Here is a 19,812-nt window from a genome sequence, read left to right on the forward strand (position 1 = left end):
AAAGATCATCCAGTCCAAGCTGGCACCACAGACCTCATGACTAACCCATGGCACCAAGTGCCACATTCAATCCCCTCTTGAACACCTCCAGGGATGGGGACTCCACCACCTCCCTGGGCAGCACATTCCAATGGCTAACGACTCTCTCTGTGAAGAACTTTCTCCTCACCTCCAGCCTAAACCTCCCCTGGTGCAGCTTGAGACTGTGTCCTCTTGTTCTGGTGCTGGTTGCTTGAGAGGAGAGACCAACCCCCTCCTGGCTACAACCCTCCTTCAGGTAGTTGTAGAGAGCAATGAGGTCACCCCTGAGCCTCCTCTTCTCCAGGCTAAGCAACCCCAGCTCCCTCAGCCTCTCCTCACAGGGCTGTGCTCCAGACCCCTCCCCAGCCTTGTTGCCCTTCTCTGGACACCTTCAAGTGTCTCAATGCCCTTTCTAAACTGAGAGGCCCAGAACTGGACACAGGACTCAAGGTGTGGCCTAACCAGTGCAGAGTACAGGGGCACAATGACTTCCCTGCTTTCCTCAGGGCTGCTCTTGACCCAGCCTGGATTTGTGCCTGGGGTTGGCCTGACCCAGAAGCAGAACCTTGCCCTTTGACTTGTTGACCCTCATGCAGTTGGCACTGCTCAGAAGCACCTCTTCATCCAGCCACTAACTGTGTGGGTAACACCTGAGTGGCATCTCAGGGACCATGAGCTTCAAGTCATCCATGTCCATGCTGGAAGGGTGAGATTTGGCTCACCTGATTTCAGACATGAAGAGTTTTAACTGGGACTGGAAAGGGTCTAGCTCAGACATCTCAGAGCAAGCAGGCTGAAACCTCTCCTTGCCCTGACTGCCTGGAGTGATGTAAGCAAGCCAGCCTAGAACTTCTTCAACAGCTGGAGCTTAAAATGATTGGGAAAAAAAGACAATTAAAAAGTTGGGCTCTGCTCTGATGTATTTAGCCTCCAATACTGGCAAAGGATCCTGGCTTGCTTGGCTCAGATTTGTGTTTTTAGGAACTTCTGCCTTGAAGGATTCCTTTTCCCTTGTCACTTCACCTGGAGACCTTCAAGATTATTTTATGGTGGCTTTTCTCTGAAGCATCCTTCAGATATGGGCTTATGAGCAAATCACCAGAGATAAACTGGGGTGTGAGCTTGATATGCATCACTGCTGTGCAGTCCCTGCCCTCCCTCCCAGGATCCCTGCCCTCCCTCCCAGGATCCCTGCCCTTTGCTTAAGGGATGAGCATGTTGGCTTGGCTCTGGGACAGCAGCAAACACAGGCACTGCTGCTACACACCCTGACTGAGCCTGCAGGACTCTGACTGCGTGGCCATCTCCTCAGCCTCACCTGAAAGGGTGCTTTGTGACTTAAGAAAGATGTCTTTGCTGCAGGAGTGGTCAGGGATTGGAACAGGCTGCCCAGGGAGGTGGTGGAGTCATCATCCCTGGAGGTGTTCCAGCAATATGTGGCCATGGAACTTGGGGGACATGGTTTGATGGCCATGGTGGTGTTGGATTGAAGGCTGGACTTGGAAGTCATTTCCAACTGAAATAGTTCTATGATTCTATGGCACTGAGGTGAGGCTTAACCAGTTTAAACTGTATCAGAAGCCCTAGTTTAGGTCTAGCCAAGACTGATATTGCAAAGCCAATTGTTTGGGGTCCTTGCTGTTAGTCAGAAGGATTTTGATTTATTCTTTTAAGAATGAAATAATTTTAGAGTTACATCATTTTGGTAAAGATTGGCCATTAAGGATGGTGGTCTTGAAGGTCCTTTCCAATCCCAAGCATTCTTCTGATACTAACTTGTGATTTCACTTTGCCTTTGTCTCATCCCATTTCAGTGCAGTGTCTGAGGTCCCTTCCTTCTCAGTCTGCTTTTGGGTTCTTCTTTTTGACTTCAAATAGTGAGAGCTGTGCTCTGCTCTGGTGAGACCTCACCTGCAGTGCTGTGTCCCCCCTCTGGGGCCCCCAGCACAAGAAGGACATGGACCTGATGGAGAGGGTCCAGAGGAGGCCACAAAGATGATCCAAGGGCTGGAGCAGCTCTGCTGTGAGCACAGGATGAGGGAGCTGGGGGTGTTTGGCCTGGAGAGGAGAAGGCTCCAGGCAGACCTCAGAGCTGCCTTGAAATAGCTGAAGGGATCCTGCAGGAAGGCTGCAGAGGGACTTCTCCTGAGGGTGTCTAGAGAGAGGCCAAGGGGGAATGGTTTGAAGCTGAGGCAGAACAGGGCTAGACTGGAGCTGAGGAACAAGTTCCTCAGTAGGAGGGTGGGGAGACACTGGCACAGGCTGCCCAGGGAGGCTGTGGCTGCCTCCTCCCTGGAGGTGTTCAAGGCCAGGCTGGATGAGGCCTTGAGCAAGCTGGGCTGGTGGGAGGTGTCCCAGTCCATGGCAGGGGGGTTGGAACTGGATGATCTTGAGGGTCCCTTTCAACCCAAACCATTCTGTGAATCCATGAACAAATTAGACTGCTAGGACAGTGATTCAACAGCTGCAGCTGCTGCCACCTTCTCTGCACATTTCTATTTTCTCAAGCACTTGAAGTTGTTGGGAACTGCATGGTGGAGAGGCTGAACACACCACAGCTTAAAAGGGGCTTCTTCTCCTCTTGAAGCTGAGGACAAGCTTTTCCACTAAGGACTCAGCAGAGATTCCCCTGCATTCCCCCTCAGTCACAGCCGAAACCCCAGGCTTCCAAGCTCTCCACACTGACACTACCTGGCATCCCAAGGGTCAAACTCACAGTAACTGTGCCATGGTTAAGTAATAAAGCCACAGGGGTAGGAGTGACAAGAGGAGAGGCTGCAGTATTACTACAGCAGGAGCAGCAGCAGCTGCTCCCATGCCAGATTCTGGAAGCATGACTTGCCCTAACTCCACTGAGCAAGGCTGCTCGTGATAGTGATCACCCTGGCACTACCTATCAGCACAAGCAGCCTTCTAGTTCCCAGAGGATCTCCAAAAATCACCCTGCCCTTCAACCCACCTGCCCTGTTGTAACAAACAGCTTGTGACACGTCCCTTGACAACAAACAGAGCCCCCACCAAAACAGCTTCACACACTCCTGTCCCTCTGGCATAGGAAGAAAGCAGAAGCCACATGTAAAAGGCATTCAGGGATGCCAGGGTCCTCATCCTGCTCTCCTTAGGACCATCCTGGAAGGACTCTGGGGCTGGCCACTCATGACAGCACTGCTTCCATCTGCAGTGTGGCACCTGCTGCAGGGAGCTCAGAGCTCCAGCAGCACCATGCTCAAGTAAATGCTGGTTGACATGAAAGGGGAGGCAAGGCCAGCACACAGCTACCTGCATGTCTCAGGGCTGCTGCAGGAACTTTGCCCTGGCCACATGCAGCCTCAACATCTGCATTCCCCAGCTGGTGAAAAGAGAGCTGGAGCACTGCAGGTGTGGTCATTGTTGGCTTCCCCAAGTTAAATCAACTGAGCACAAAAATGAACTCAGCTGAAGAGCTCTGTTGCAACATGACAGACTGCCCAGGGAGGTGGCTGAGTGCCCATCCCTGGAGGTGTTTCAAAGAGGCAGAGCTGTGGGGCTGGGGGCCATGGTGCAGCCCCAGCCTCAGCAGGGATAGAGAATGGTTGGACTGGATGATTTCAAAATCATTAAGGCTGGAAAAGATCTCCAAGATCCTCAAGTCCAGCTGTGACCCAGTTGCCATGGCCACTCAGCCACATCCTGAAGCACCACATCTACAGCTTCCTGAACACCTCCAGCAATGGGGATGCCACCACCTCCCTGGGCAGCCTGTGCCAATGCCTGACCACTCTGTCAGCAACAAAATATTTCCTAATCTCCAACCTAAAGCTGCCCTGGCCCAGCCTAAGCCCATTTCCTCTCACCCTGGTGCTGGGAGAAGAGACCAAGATCTTCAAGGCCTTTTACAACCCAAATGATTCTCTGCTTCTGCGATTAAAAGATGAAGGAAGAGGCAGCCCACACGTGACCATCTACATATTGCCCAGCAGGAGTCTGCAGAGATGACTCTTCAGAGAGACTGTGATTTCCCAGATTTGTAACCACCAGCTGGCCTACTGCTTACAGAGAGAGCCACCTGAGAGGCCAAGGAACACAGCTGAAGGTTCTCCTGCAGCCAGCTGCTGACACGCACGCCGAGTGGGCTGCGCAGCATTGAGCATCCACCCCAAGGACTTTGCAAAGCACAGAAGCACCCAGACACAGCTTGCTGATGAGCCTCTGCTGTGCTCTGCACCCACAGTGTGCACATGGATGCTGGGAGCCCTCCTGCCTTCACTTCCTCTCCGTTCCCAGGGGAAGCCGGTCACGGGATTGGGAAGACAGAGGGAAAGTAGCTGCACAAGGAAACAGGGATCTGCTGGCAAGGCATCCTCCTGGCTCTTTGGGTGACTGTCCTCAGGTTCACATTCATCCCCTGGGTGCCCCTGCTCTGGCAGGGGGATTGGGCTGGATGATCTCTGGAGGTCCCTTCCACCCTCTGCCACTCCATGATGCTTTGAAGATGTGACTCAGAGGATAAATCCATTTGCCAGTGGAAACTGCCCCCCCTGGCACTGCTGCCCCAGTACTTCAGGCACTAACTGCACTGCACCCAAGGCACTCATTCCCTTCACAGCCCAACAAAGAAATCCCATCAGGTGTCATGGAGCATTTGCAGTCAGCAATGAATTCTGTAAACCAGAGCTGTTACCTTCCACATCAGGGTCTCCAAAGGGATTGAATTCTCCTGTGTCAGGCTCACCAAAGGGGTTCATGCTGGAGTTGGCCAGGTCCTGCTCCTCTTCATCCAGAAAGTTAAGCTTGTTGATAAGCTCTACAAAGAAGTTGGAATATTGGTTTAGTGCAGATCCAAAGCATCCACCTTCCACTGCTTCAAGCTTTAACAACACAACCTCTGCACCAACAGCCTCCTGAAACACTGTGCCAGGGCATGGCCAGGACCACACGACCCTACCGCGCTTCAGCGACTGCACCAACGAGGCAGGGGAAAGGAGGGAAGGGAATGGAATTTCTGTTTGCTGCTCAGAACATCATGGGACAGAAAAGGGCTCCCAGGAAAGCCTGCAGGGATCTCCATTCAGTGAATGGTGCAGAACATCTACCAAGGCTCTTCTCTGACACTAGCTAGCAGCAGGAGCTGTGGTTGTGGGGTGGGACATGCACAGAGAAGCAGAGAGGGGACCTATGGTCATGGCAGAGAGGTTGAGTGCTACTGACTGCACAACCTCGTGGTGTAGGCTCAGAGGGCTTCTGGAGGGTTTCAAATGCTGCTTTCTGCCTTTTTTTGGGGGGTGAGAATGGAGCTTTGGAGGAGGCAGGGCTCTTTCTCTAGACAGTTGTGTTACCTGTTGGATGCGCTACGAGTGACTGAGAGCCGTGCTGGGTGGAAGCACAGAGATCAAAACTGAGAGCTGAACACAAGCAGGAGCCCAAAGGGAAGAGGTCACAGTGAACACAGACAACCAGAACAGAAAGAAAGGAGGAAAGCTCATAGACCTTCAGAGGAACTGGCTGATTTAGCTGAAGGCATATTTGCTCGCTTTAGGCAGTCATCTTGATCTTCATCTAAGCTGCTCAGAGCATTCAACTGGTTTACAATTTCTGTGAATAGAAACCAGTCGAGACACAGGTGAGGCACAGGGCAGTGAGTGAAACACAAGTGGCACCAGCACTGTTACTGCAGAGAGGGGGAGGCAGAGAGGGGGGAAAGAGGACAGAGTTAGCCGAAAGGGTAGGCTGGGAGGCATCCTGGCGAGGACGGCCCTGCAGCAAAGCAGCTGGGGAGGTGTTGCAGGGGGAATTGAAGAGAAACCCAGCTACAGACACCAACCAAGCCTGGCTGGGCTCCTGCTGCCAGCACAGCAAGTAGTTTTACGAGGAGGAGCAGGCAGATTGGACCAAACCTGTACCAGATGTCGTTTACAGACTTGCCCTGCTCCTGAGGAAAGGCTGAGCTTCAAACCCTTCTCAACCACAACAGCCCCACAGCACTTCACCTCCCTCCCAGAGCCTCCAGGCTACAGAAAAGCAACCCACAGCCATGCACTCTGTGTCTGTAAGCACCCCCAACACTGGTGATTTCACATTCACCATCAGCCACCACTACAGTCTGACCTGCAGCACAATCCATCCACTCCTGCTGAACAATCCCCAGCTCTAATCACTGCATTTATCCCATATGGCCACAAGGTAGGATCAGGCCTGTCCCATGAGGGTGCACTCTGAATGGCTCCTGTGCCATGAGGGTGCACTCTGAATGGCTCCTGTGCCAGGAGGGTGCACTCTGAATGGCTCCTGTGCCAGGAGGGTGCACTCTGAATGGCTCCTCTGCCAGGAGGGTGCACACTGCAGGGATCTGCTGGTTGAATTTGCCACTGCCATGCAGCTTCCTCTTTGGCAAAAGCCTCCTTCCCCTTCTGCCCAGGCTGGAGAGCTCTGCACTGCCAGAAGCTAGTAACATTTAATTCTAGCTGAGATGTTGATGCCTCCATAATTCTGAAAGGAAAGAAAGAAAACCAAACCCAGCTAGGTCTGAGTTGCCTCTGGACCAAGGGGAAGAATTCCTCCCTGATCCTCTGCCTTCAAATGGCTCCATCCAGAGGGTGGGACAAGGGCAGTTTCTGTAGTAATGGGGATTGAACCTGGGCCAGGTTGCCTGGGGAGGCTGTGGCTGCCTCCTCCCTGTAGGTGTTCAAGGCCAGGCTGGATGAGGCCTTGGGCAACCTGGGCTGGTGGGAGGTGTCCCTGCCCATGGCAGGGGGGGTGGAGTATGTGACATCTAAGGTCCCTTCCAACCTGAGCCATTCTGTGACTCTCTCTACCCAGAGCTCATTCCACCATCCTTGCTGCCTTATTTTCAGGTCCAACAACCCAGGCTGTTGTCCATAGCACCCACACTGCCCCAGGACTCTTCACCTTCCTCAGTTTCAACCCACAGGTAGAGCTCAGAGCAATGCAACCCTACCCAACACCCAACAGCAGCCACCTTGCTGCCCTCCAGGAAAGCTGAGCTGACCTTACCAAAGGTGAGCACAACCCACTTCCCCTGAGCTGAGATGCTGAGGTGATTTACAGTTCATTATGCCAGCATGGGGGGTGGGGGAGAAGGGAGGGGAAAGAGAAAGCAAGCCCAAAACAATTACAATCCCATTTCTATTGTCAGAAAGGAACAAATTAAGCTGAGAGCCTGGAAAAAAAAACAACCAAGGGGGAATTCTTTGATGTGGTCTGAATCACCTGGGCCCATCTGCCAACCCAAACAGCTGCCTCTGCACTCCAGTGCTCCTCATTACAATACTAAATGCTTGATGTCATATTTTGGAGGGTGTGCAGAAGGGAGGGCTTGAAGATTTATGTCCCACATTATCTTGTACAAATCTCATTACCTACAAAGGGCTATTAGCTTGCTCTACAAGCATGGCACATAAATCACTGCTTTGCCTTGCTCAGTTGCTTGGCTGGGGTGTGATGTTTCTCTCCCTCCTCTTCACTCTCCTCTTTAGCTTTTTTCTTTTTAAAGCAGCCTGGTGCTGCTGGCAGAAGCAGGGGAAAAGCAGCAGGCTGTGAGAGGAAGGGTTACCCCTGGTGTCATCTACACCAAGCCGCTCTGGAAACGCAGCCTCCTGCGACAGGCAGAGGTGGGCAGGAGGCTGAGGCCAAGGGGCACCCCAGGACAGTCACTGTGCTCCTGGGCAGGGGCAGCAGCAGGCAGCTCTGAACTTCACCACCAGGCTCTAAGCTCCAGTTAGAAGGTGAAGAGTAGGACTGTGCTCATGCCAAGCTCATGCCAAGCCTACCTTGGCTAGGAGCCACGTTTCTGCCAGGACAAGAGATGCCTCGCCTTCAGCTGAAGCTTGAAGGCCAGGGGGATTCTGGCAGGTTGGAATTCATTTGGTATCAACACAAAGGCACAGACTGCACTGGATTGGAGGGGACTCTCCAAGGGCATCTTGTCCAACACCTCCAGCTAGAGCAGGCTGCACAGGGACACAGCAAGGCTGAGCTTGAATGGCTCCAAGGACAGGGCCTCTAACAGCCCTGGGCAGCCTGTGCCAGTATTGTGCAGAATTTCCTCCTGATGTCCAACCTAAATCTGCCCTGCTCCAAGTTCAAACCACTGCCCCTCATCCTATCCCCACAGGCCCTTCTGATCAGTCCCTCCCCAGCCTGCCTGCAGCTCCCCTGCAGATACTGAAATGCAGCTCTAAGGTCTCCCTGGAGCCTTCTCCCCTCCAGGCTGAACAGCCCCAGCTCTCCCAGCCTGTCCCCACAGCAGAGGTTCTGCAGCCCTCTGAGCAACTTTGTGACCTCCTCTGCACCCTCTCCATCAGCTCCAGGTCTCTCTTGTGTTGGGGACCCCAGAGCTAGACACAGCCCTGCAGGTGAGGTCTCCCCAGAGCAGAGCAGAGGGGCAGGATCCCCTCTCTCCAGCTCTGGCTACACTGCTTTGGATGCAGCCCAGGCTGCCCTTGGCCTTCTGTGCTGCCAGTGCCCACTGCTGGCTCCTGTCCAGCTTCTCCCCCCCAGCACCCCCAAGTCCTTCTCTGTAGGGCTGCTCTCATCTGGAGCACTGCTACACAATGATCTCTGCCAGCAGCTCAGCATCTTCACAGCCTGCTCTGACTTGCACCAATTAGTTCAGCTGTTCTGGACACGCTGATCACTTCCCCCAGCCACTCAAGCACAGTTAGATCCTCTCTCCCTTCAAACATCCTTCTCCAGGTCCCTTCCAGCCCTGACTTCATTGCCACGAGACTCCCCCAACCCAAAAGGCAAGCAGTGTGTTGCCTGGAATTGCCACGCAGAAGCTCAGCACACCCCCCCTGCCCCCCCTGTGCAGTCACTCCCACAAAGTTCCTTCATTATTCCACTCTTCCTTCCTTGCTCACCACCCCCTGCCATCCATTGTTTACCTCCTCTGCTCCCACTGGTCCCCTGCTCCCCTGAAGTGCCCCCTCCTCAGGGCAGCCCCTCATGGACACAGGACACCCGTGCAAAGCAGCGCTCTGACATCCACTGACACTAAACTTGGTTGAGTCAGGGGTGGGTTCCTCTTCAATCAAACTCCTCCAAACTTGGCTTTGGTTTGGATTGTCTTCAAGGGCAACACAAGGAGAGCAGAAAGCTAAAATCCACAAGACACAGCTGGCAGGTAGCAAAGGGGCTGGATCTCACCACCCCTGCGGCACAACCAACCTGTAATTTTTGCAGCCTTTTCCTCTTGGTTCACTCTGTTTTCTTCATCTTCTTCATTGTCTTCCTCAAAATCATCTAGATTTCCAATATCAGCTTGTTTCATACTCATCAAACTAGCCAGGCTTTGCATGTCTTCATCCCTAAAGAGCACAGTTCAAAGCAGACATTAAAAGGCAGCATAGCAGCACCCCATCATTAAGAACACTTCTGATGCTCTTCTGCCCTTCTTTGTCTCCAGGGAGGTCTCTGAGCTCAGATCTGACCTTGAAGACAGGGCAAGAACAAAATGAATCAACTCATGGTTATGGCTTTCTGGAGGGAAGGCTTTCAACTGATAGAAGTCTAAAGGGTAAACCCAATGCTGCCTGCCACTGACAGTCACAGAACCGTAGACCTGTTGAGGTTGGAAGAAACCTTTGAGATCAGTAAGTCCAGCTGCTCACCCTCAGCTCACAGTCCCACCACTATCAGGGACTCCAGATCCTAGAGCGGGCCAGAGATGCTGCCAAACCTTCATCTGCTCTTTGATGAAGCTTGGTCAGCACTTCTGTCCCTGTGCCACCTGTCCCTGCACTCGCTCACAGCTCCCGGCACGGCCACAGACAGGCAAACCCCTTTTCCACACAGGGGAGAAGGGAACAACCTGCAAACTCCAGGCCAAGCCAGCCTGACCTCTGTGCCTGGCCATGGAGGAGCCCCTCCTGAAGGCTTTGCTAGGCCACATGGAAATGAAGCAGAGGTGACTGGTGCCTTCACCCAGGGCAGATCCTGTTCTGGGCTCCCCAGTTCAGGAGGGACAGGGATCTGCTGGAGAGAGTCCAAGGGAGGGCTGAGAGCCCTGGGGCTGTTTAGTCTGGAGAGGAGAAGACTGAGAGGAGATCTGATCAATGTCTATCAGTAGCTGAGGGCTGGTGGGCAGGAAGGAAGGGACAGGGGCAGCCTCTGCTCAGTTGCACCCTGGGATAGGACAAGGAGCAATGGATACAAACTGCAGCACAGGAGGTTCCACCTCAACACGAGGAGGAACATCTTCCCTGTGAGGGTGCCAGAGGCCTGGAGCAGGCTGCCCAGAGAGGTTGTGGAGTCTCCTTCTCTGGAGCCTTTCCAGCCCTGTCTGGCTGTGTTCCTGTGTGACCTGTGCTGGATTCTATGGTCCTGCTCTGGCAGTGGGGCTTGGACTGGAGGATCTCCAGAGGTCCCTTCCAACCCCTAACATCCTGTGAGCCTGTGAACACGAGACTAAAACCAGAGTGAGAAAGGAATTTTAGTCAGCTCAAGAACTAAGTGTGGCAGGGTTGCTGAAGGTTATTCTCCAGCTGTGGCACTCCACATGGAAAGAGCTCTTCAGCCCCAGGATTCTGTGGAAAGCAGCACAGAGCAGGGTGCCCAGGACCAGGGAAACCGAACCACCGAACAACTTACGTTGCTTTTCCTTCCCTCAGGAAAATGCAAGACAAAGAGAACTGCAGGGTGGCAGACACCACTTTCTTAGACAAGGGCTTGAATTTCAGCCTGACATCTGTCTGGGTGGGCATGGGGCTGGCATACTGCTTCATGTTGATGCTGCTGGTGGCCAGAGCTTTTCTGCGGCCAGAGGGAGATTCCTGCAAGCAGAGGAGAAAGAGAAGGGTGGGCAAAGGAGCTGTTAGAAACCAAACCAAACCCCACAACCCTGTACAGCTGCAGACCTTCTTCTTCAAGTACCCAGGCAGCAGGGATTGCTCTGGGCCTCCCTAAAGGCAGAAAGCCCTCTCTCAAACTGGGCCTCGCCACCACAGGTGGCCTTTGAAGGCTTGCTCAGTGCAATGAATCCCAAAGGCTGTTTGTTGTGAGCAGTGGTCTGCCAGAGGAGAGCCCAGGTGTTTATGGCTTCAGCTTCTGCTAGCACACATCCACATGGCAAGCAGGAAGATTTCTCCACTCCTGACAGCACACTGGAATCATATTGTCCAGGCTTTGATAGCCCTAAGTGAGGACTTCCAGTCTTTGGAAGCCATGGGCTCCAGTTCAGTCATTATTTGTTTAAGGAGTCCTTTCCAAACCCTGGCACTCTGTGCTTCTGAGGGCTAGGAGGCCATCAAAGCAACATTTTGAACTGTTCTCTGTGTTCAGTGCTGCAATGCAATCACAGAATTACAGAATCATTTGGGTTGGAAAAGCCCTTTGAGATCCTCCAGCCCAACCAGTCTCTCACTCTGCCAAGGCTGGGGCTGGGCCATGGCTCTCAGCACCACAGCTCTGCCTCTTTCAAACACCTCCAGGGGTGGGCATTCAACCACATCCCTGGGCAGCCTCTGCCCTCTCAGTGAAGAAGTTTCTTCTCATATCCAACCTAAACCTCCCCTGGAACAACTTGAGGCCATTTCCTCTCCTATCGCTTGTTACTACAGAGAAGAGCCCAACCCCCACCTGGCTCCAGCCTCCTCTCAGGGAGCTGTAGAGAGCAATGAGTTCTCCTCTCAGCCTCCTCTTCTCCACACTAAACACCCCCAGCTCCCTCAGATGCTCCTTCCCCAGCTTCCTTGCCCTTCTCTGGACCTTCTCCAGCCCCTCAATGTCCTTCTGGGAGTGAGGGCCCAGAACTGAGCCCAGCACTGCAGGTGTGGCCTCCCCATTGTATGTACAATGTCAGAGCATGTTTCGAAGCACTGGGACTGCTCCCCTGGGCTGTGGGGCAGGGCTCTGAAGCTAAGGCTGACAAGGCTTCCAAAGATATTGATAAACATTTTGTGAGGGGTTAAAAAACCAAACCCCAAACCAGAGAAAAGCAAAAACAACAGAGAAATGAGACAGACAAAAGCTTCAGTTGTACCTCCCAGCTTCACAGGTTGTATTGGGATGGAAGAGAGCCTCCAAGGGCATCTTGTCCAACCCCCCTGCACTCAGCAGGGAAAACCTCCAGCTAGAGCAGGCTGCACAGGGCCACAGCAAGTGTGACCAATTCACAAGCCTATCTCCAGGACAAGGTGGTGCTCAGAGTTTCACAACCCAGACATATTAAACTAAAACTCCCCAGAGAGTCTTGTTGCACCCAACAGCAGCAGCAGCTGCAGCAAAGGAATGGCTGCGTGCAGCATCACAAAAGGAAACCGAAGCACAGCTCTCCTGTACCTCTTCTGAAGAACACCCTCCCAAGCAGCCTACATCCTCCTGTGGCTGGTGAACAAAGGACACTAATTCAATCAGGACATTCAAGCATCCTTTCTCCAAGCACTTGACAGAAGGAGCCAGGCTGTGACGTGCCACCCCCAAAGAATTACCTTGTCTCACCAACTGCCCTTATCTGGCAGATTATGCACAGCAATATTCTCCAGAGCTAGCAGTGCATGGAGATACCTCGGGAATGAATTGCAGCAATGCAGCAAACACTCCAGAAGGATTTAGGGGCCTCTCAGAAGAAATACTTCAGAATATGCAAATGGCCTCAGCTGAAGCAGGCAGAGCAGATGAGGCTGCAGCAAACAATGCCTGCGCTCCTGCCCCGCGCCGCTCCTGCCCCTTGCAGTCTTGCCCCTGGCACTCATGCCCCCTGTACTCCTGCCCCCCTGGGCTCCTGCCCCCCTGGGCTCCTGCCCCTGGCACCCCTGCCCTCCGGCACTCCTACCCCCTACACCCCTGCCCCCTACACTCCTGTCCCTGGTACCTCTGCCACTGGCACCCCTGCCACTGGCACCCCTGCCCTCCGGCACTCCTGCCCCCTGCCCCCCTGCCCCCTGCACTCCTGCCCCTGGTACCTCTGCCACTGGCACTCCTGCCCCCGCCACTCCTGCCCCCTGCACTCCTGCCCCTGGTACCTCTGCCACTGGCACTCCTGCCCTCTGGCACTCCTGCCCCCACCACTCCTGCCCAGGGGGCTTGGACTGGAGGATCTCCAGAGGTCCCTTCCAACCCCTAACATCCTGTGAGCCTGTGTGATCAGGGAGCTCTAGTTGTGGCACAGATATGAACAGCAAGGAGCTGCTCTGCTGCCCTACCTGGAGGGCAACCAAACAGTGCCACACACCACACCTGCGGCGGTGGTACTGCAGCACTGGGCACCAAGTAGCAGGAGAGACACCAAGCAGCTCGCTCCTTCTGGGTGTGCTCCAGGAGGCTGCACCTTGACCTGAGTGAATCACACACAGAACCACAGTCTGGAGAAGAGAAGGCTGAGAGGAGATCTGATCAATGTCTATCAATAACTGAGGGCTGGGGGTCAGGAAGAAGGTTCCAGGCTCTGTTTGGTGGTGCCCAGGGACAGGACAAGGCACAACAGGTCCCAGCTGGAACCCAGAAAGTTCCACCTCAACATGAAGAGAAACTTAATTTGGTGTGAGGCTGCTGGAGGTCTGGAGCAGGCTCTGGCAGGAGGTTGGATTGGATGACTTTGGGAGGTCCCTTCCAACACCCACCCCTCTGGTTCCAACCTGACCTATTCTCTGAACCCATGCAGACCCCCCCAGAGGTGAGCAGAGCTTCATGGGGAGCATTCCGCTGCACCCCAGAGAATAAACCAACGAGAGCTCTATTTCCTAGCTGCAAACACCCACTGAGAGGAACAAGTCCTGAGGATTTTGCCTTCCCCTAGCTTCAGCATTAAAGAGAGAATGTTTAAGGAGGAAAGATGTCCTCTGGCACCACCCTCCCCCCCACCCCCACAGCAGAGGAAAGGGGGAAGCTGTCCCTCTCCCGCCGCTGGATGCCAAGCCCACCGGCTGAGCTGCAGGCACCCCCTTGCTTAGATGGAAAGATCACTGCTTCACTGGCAGAGCAAAATGGATCACTACAGAATTTAATTTGGGAGAGGATAGAGCAATTAAATGCTAAAATAGACAAGCTAGGGGAGCTCTCTCAACTGGAGAGAGCAAATTAGAAACTATGTCAGTTAAAGTCGGGGGGACCAGATGCAGGCAGCACCACCTGGGCTGAAAAACCTGCTTTGAAAGCAAGGAATGGTTGAAGCTCTCCAAGAGGATGATTGGGAATTAGGCTGCATTGGATGCCTTTGGCCTTCTTGGCCACCAGGGCACCCTGCTGGCTCCTGGGCATCCTTCTGTCTACCAGGACCCCCAGGTCCCTGTGCTGCTCTCCAGCAGGGCAGTCCCCAGTCCCTGGGGTTGTCCTTCCCCAGGTGCCAGACTCTCCCTTTGCCCTTGTTGGGTTTCATTCCTTTTCTCCCCATCCAGCTCTCAGCCTGTCCAGCTCTGGCTGGATGACAGCACAGCCCAAGGGCTGTCCCCACTGCTCCCAGTTAATGCCCAGTGCCTGGGTGCTGAGCAGTGATGCCCCTGCTCTCTTTGTCAGAAACAGAGCCCCTGGGACAAATTCTTTACCAGCCTTAGGACAGCTTAGGTTTGGACTGAAAGGCCAAAGCAAAGCAGCATGATGCAGTTCAAAGGAAGGTCCCAGACATTACTGCAGCACCAAAGCATCTCCATTGGTAAATTTAGGTCTGGGGGTTTGTCACTTTCTTCCCTCTTGCTCCCAACATGCTTTTAAGCCTGTGCCAAGCCCACCAAAATACCTAACAGCAAGAGGACAGGACACAGCTGGAAACCTCCCCCTGACTGCAGAGTTCCTGGACCTGTTGGTAGGGACAATGGTTTGAAAGTGGAGCAGGGCAGCTTGAGGTTGGCCCTCAGGAGGAAGTTGTGCCCAAGGAGAGTGGGGAGACACTGGCACAGGCTGCCCAGGGCTGGGCTTGAGGCCCCATCCCTGGAGCCATTAAAGCTCAGCCTGGCTGTGTCCCTGTGCAGCCTGCTCTAGCTGGAGGTGTCCCTGCTGAGTGCAGGGGGGTTGCACAAGGTGCCCTTGGAGGCTGCCTCCCAACCTGCTGCCATCAGGGGGTTGCACAAGATGCCTTTGGAGAGTCCTTTCCAACCCAATGCAATCCATGAATCTGTGATCATGGAGAAGTGGAATGTATCTGCAAGTGTCCACAGTGTGCAAGCATCAGAGGCAAAGGAGGCCAAGGGGAGACCCTCTGACTCTCTACAACCCCCTGAAAGGAGGCTGGATCCAGGAGGGGCTTGGTCTCTTCTCCCTAAGAACAAGTGATAGGAGGAGAGGAAATGGCCTCGAGCTGCCCGAGGGAAAGCTTAGGTTGGAGATGGTTGGTTCCCTCTCTCTCAGGGGATTTCCCAGCTGCCAGCCTGCAGGACCTGCTGCAAGAGTATCCTGACACAGCACCATGCTGTGCCACCAAGCCCAACCTTCCCTCTGGAGGAGCCAAGAGACTGTCCTCTCATACAGCTGCCTTGCCCATGCCGCTTCACTGCTGTTTCTTTTACCCCGACCTGCAGCTCACCGCCAGGCACAAAACCTGGCTGAGCCACCCCCCGGGAGGCAAATCTCCCGCGGGCTGGGAGCTGAGAGCAGGACGGTTCGCACGGGATGGCTGCTGCCGGCAGCACTCCCCCCTGCAGAGCAGAGCAAGGCAAAACGCAGAGGCTGAACGCCTGGAGCTGGCCGATGCCGCAGCCCCGAGGAGCCTCCAGCCCCAGCAGAGGGGAGGTGAATCAGCAGGGGTGACAGGGAGGCAGCTGAGGAGGAAGATCCGTGTGAGGCTAGGGCAGAGGCGTGCTGGCGCACGTCAGCCACCTCAGCCGGCACACCCTGTGCACACACAGCCCGGGCTGCGGGCAGCCTTGCTGCTTTTCTCCCTCTTGGCACAAACAACAACACATTCTCACCAGCACAGGCAAACACAAAGCAACCCCAAAACTGAAGCTCTGCACAAAACAGCAGCCTCAACTCTTCTGGTTTTTTTTCCTCAGGCCCTCCAAATGGAGGCTGACTGCTAAATGGATTTCTTCTAACTTTGCCCTTAGAAGTAAAATTCACCTCAAGGCTGACAAGCATAAAAAATTGCAGTCAAATGGCTGATTTGGTTATTTCCCTGGTAGTGTTTTTTTCCACCCCCCCCTTCCCTCCCAAGCTGCAATAGCCTGAAAACAGGGGCTTGTAATGAAGCTGCCCCATCAAGCAGAACCACGCTGTCACTAGAGCAACACAATCATATTGCCTGTGCAAAGAAGCAATGCATTTAACATTTCCCTCACTGTGGATTATCTGTTAGCTGGGTTTGTCACAGACGTCTGTGGCAGGTCCTCCCTGCAGCACTCATGAATATGTGGCACAGGCAGACAAGAATCCATCCCCCTTTGCTTCAGCACTAATGCCTACCAAGAGCTAAAGGGTGAGCGGCAGGAGGCTGCAGCCAGGCTCTTCTCAGTGGTGCCCAGGGACAGGACAAGGGGCAGTGGGCACAGATGGGAAGCCAGGAGGTGCCACAGGAGCAGAAGGAACAGATTCTTCCCTGGGAGGGTGGCAGAGCACTGGGGCAGGCTGCCCAGAGAGGCTGTGGAGTCTCCATCTCTGGAGGCATTCCAGATCCACCTGGATGTGTTCCTGTGCGACTGACCCTAGGTGCCCCTCCTCTAGCAGGGGAGTTCAGACTCAGTGCCCTCCAGAGGTCACTTACACCCCCTGCCTTCTGGCATTCTCCCTGTGTGTGACTTTGGCCAACACCTTTAAAACCTCCTCCCTTTGGTTTCAGCTCAATACTGTTAACTATCAAGAAGCAGAAGTGCCAGAGGCAGACCCTTCCTAACTCCCTACCACTACTCCCCAGTCCCATCCCAGCTTCCCTTCTCCTGTGCTGCTTCTCTGGGGAAAGGGGGGAAAAAAACCCAACACAACCAACAAGAAACACCAGCAACAAAAAAAAAAGCTCTTGTCAAACCCAGATTTCATTTTTCCTTCTGTGTATGCACAAATTAGTTCTGGATGATTAACAAAGCATTCATTCTTTTCTTTGCTTTGGCTGAGACTTGATCTGTGCTCCATTGATGGGAGGGAAGCACTTCATTTGGTGTTGATTAAATATGAAAACACTCTGCTGTTGATAAAAAAAGATGCTGACAAAAGATGCATGTTCTGGGGCTAACCTTGCCTGAAACGAGTTTGTCTGGATTTTTAATTGCTAAAAACTTGATTTCCAGCCTCCCCCTCCCCCTTTCATTTCTTTTGCCTCCTTCCCAACAAGTGCTGGCCGACAGGAGCGGGATGGCCCAAAGCCATCTGCTTGCAGTCTTCAACCAACAGCAACGACTGATCCTAGATGATACAAAGGTATCCTCAGATTCTGCCCTGGCTTCTTTAACCAAACTTTGCATTGTAAATCCCCAAAAACATGAAACAAAAAGAGACAGGGAAGGACAGGAATTCCTAACTGTGGGATTCTTCTGCCGGTGCAGCCTGGCCTGGGTCTGCAGGGGTGTGGGCAGCAGGAGCAGGGCAGGATTGTCCTCCTGCACTCAGCACTGGGGAGGCCACACCTGCAGTGCTGGCTGCAGTTCTCACTCCCAGAATGACACTGAGGGGCTGGAGAGGATCCAGAGAAGGGCAAGGAAGCTGGGGAAGGGTCTGGAGAAGAGGGCTGGGGACAAACAGCTGAAGGACCTGGGGGTGTTTAGTGTTGAGGAGAGGCTGAGGGGAGACCTCCTTGCTCTCCACAGCTCCCTGAGAGGAGGCTGGAGCCAGGTGGGGGCTGGGCTCTGCTCCCTAGTGACAGGACAAGAGGAAATGACCTCAAGCTGCACCAGGGGAGGGTTAGGTTGAATATGAGGAAAAGTTTCTTTGCTGCACGAGTGGTTAGGGATTGGCCCAGGCTGCCCCAGGAAGGTGGTGGAGTCTCCATCCCTGGTGAAACAGGTGAACATGGCACTTTGGGACATGGTTTAATGGGCATGGTGGTGCTGGGCTGATGGGTCAGACCTGATGATCTTGGAGGGCTTTTCCAACCTTATTGTTTGATTATTCTATGATAAAATATAGTGACAATAAAGGTATACTGGAGATGCCTCATGAAAACCTCCAGCCAGTTGTAACTGAGAGGATACCAGGATACCAGGTGGGTAAATCATAGAATCAGAATTGCCAGGGCTGGAAGGGACCTCAAGGATCAGCCAGCTCCAACCCCCCTGCCATGGGCAAGGACACCTCACACTACAGCAGGTTGCTCACAGCCACAGCCAGCCTGGCCTGAAACACCTCCAGGCAGGAGGCTTCCACCACCTCCCTGGGCAACCTGTGCCAGAGTCTCACCACCCTCATGGGCAAGAACACAGGAGGTGACCATCCCCCTGTGCTCAGCAAAGTAAGAATCATAAAATCACAGAACCATGGAACTGTTGAGGTTGGAAGAGACCTCTGAGCTCACCCAGAGCTCACAACCTCACCACTGCTGCTCAGCCTCTGCCACTGAACCACCTCCCTCAGCACCACATCCACACAGCTTTGAAACCCCTCCAGGGATGGGGACTCCACCACCTCCCTGGGCAGCCTGGGCCAGTGCCTGAGAGCCCTTGCTGGGAAGAGATTGTTCCAGGTGTCCAACCTGAACCTCCTGTGGCACAACCTGAGGCTGTTTCCTCTTGCCCTGTCACTTGCTGCATGTGAGAAGAGACCAACCCCCACCTGGCTCCAACCTCCTTAGAGGGAGTTGCAGAGGGCTGGTTCAGTGCTCCCAGGAGGTTGCATTTTCAGGTAGTGTGTTACTCTTCCTGGTCCAGCCTGGGCGAACTCAGCTTCCTGTCCTTGCTCCCAGGGGATGGTTGAAGGGAAAGGTTTTTTAGTTCCCCCCCCCCAAGGATTCCCCAGAAGATCATTTCTGGTTTGCTTTGCTTCAGGTCACACAAGAACACACAAAAGGACAAAGCAATAAATGCTCACATGCACTTTCTTGTCTTCAGTTCCACTCTCTGGAATGGGGCCAGAGACATCTAAGTGGTGCACTCTGTTCTCTTCCACTCCCTCTCAGAAATCAGGGACTCTTGCTCCTCTGCAGCCAATTTCCTCCTCCTCCTCTATCTGGGCCCAAGCTTCAACTGTTCCAAAACAATGTTCCCCTGTTTCTCTGCATGGCCCATTCTTCATGCCTCTCTGAGCCCTCCCAGGTCTTTGTGTTCCCAGCTCCAGGATGAGACCTTGTTCTCTCTGCTCCATTCTGAGGGGAGACCTCATTGCTCTCTGCAGCTCCCTGAAGGGAGGTTGGAGCAAGGAGGGTGCAGCCTCTGCTCCTTGGTGGCAAGGGACAGGAGCAGAGGCAATGGTTCCAAGCTGCCCCAGGGCAGGCTCAGGCTGGACCTCAGGAGCTATTTCTGCCCTGGAAGGGTTCTCAGACATTGGAATGGTCTGCCCAGGGCAGTGCTGCAGTCACCATCCCTGGGGGTGTTCCAGCAGCCTGTGGAGCTGTGCTGAGGGACATGGTTTGGTGGTGACCCTGCAGTGCTGGGTGGAGGGTTGGAGTGGATGAGCTTGGAGAGCTCTGCCAGCCAGATGCTTTCTGTGATTCTGCTCTGGTCTCCATTTTGCACATGACCTTGGCTGCCCTCATTTTCTCCTTGCTCAGCCACTCCTCAGGTGCTGAGCAGGTTGTCAGTCTTGCTCAGAAACAGCTGATACAATCAGATGGCTGATTCCAGTGACACAGAAAAAACCTTCCACAGCACCGAGACTCCCCAGCACAAGCCAAACCCCAACAGCAAGGCTGGCCCTCACACAGGACACATCTTCCCATCCCCAGGTAACACCTACAGACTGACAAGGTCAGAGTGGCACCCATTAGGATTCACAAAGAAGAAG

At 53.9% G+C, this 19,812-nt stretch overlaps 1 protein-coding gene across 12 annotated transcripts in view; it reads right to left on the reverse strand.

Moving 5' to 3' along the window:
* EHBP1 (EH domain binding protein 1) overlaps positions 1 to 19,812 on the reverse strand; it is a 186,912-nt gene that overhangs the window by 116,640 nt on the left and 50,460 nt on the right. For 8 of the 12 annotated variants that reach the window (XM_054177256.1, XM_054177253.1, XM_054177261.1 and 5 more), the window contains exons 6-9: positions 10,609 to 10,790; positions 9,187 to 9,326; positions 5,488 to 5,592; positions 4,682 to 4,804 (exon numbers count right to left, since the gene is read on the reverse strand). In XM_054177256.1, the coding sequence (XP_054033231.1) occupies positions 4,682 to 4,804; positions 5,488 to 5,592; positions 9,187 to 9,326; positions 10,609 to 10,790 (550 nt within the window). The remainder of the gene's footprint in view (positions 1 to 4,681; positions 4,805 to 5,487; positions 5,593 to 9,186; positions 9,327 to 10,608; positions 10,791 to 19,812) is intronic. The other 4 variants (XM_054177263.1, XM_054177262.1, XM_054177258.1 and 1 more) reach the window with 1 other exon arrangement.

This window comes from Dryobates pubescens, chromosome 39 (assembly GCF_014839835.1).
Source record: "Dryobates pubescens isolate bDryPub1 chromosome 39, bDryPub1.pri, whole genome shotgun sequence".
Classification (NCBI taxonomy): domain Eukaryota; kingdom Metazoa; phylum Chordata; class Aves; order Piciformes; family Picidae; genus Dryobates; species Dryobates pubescens.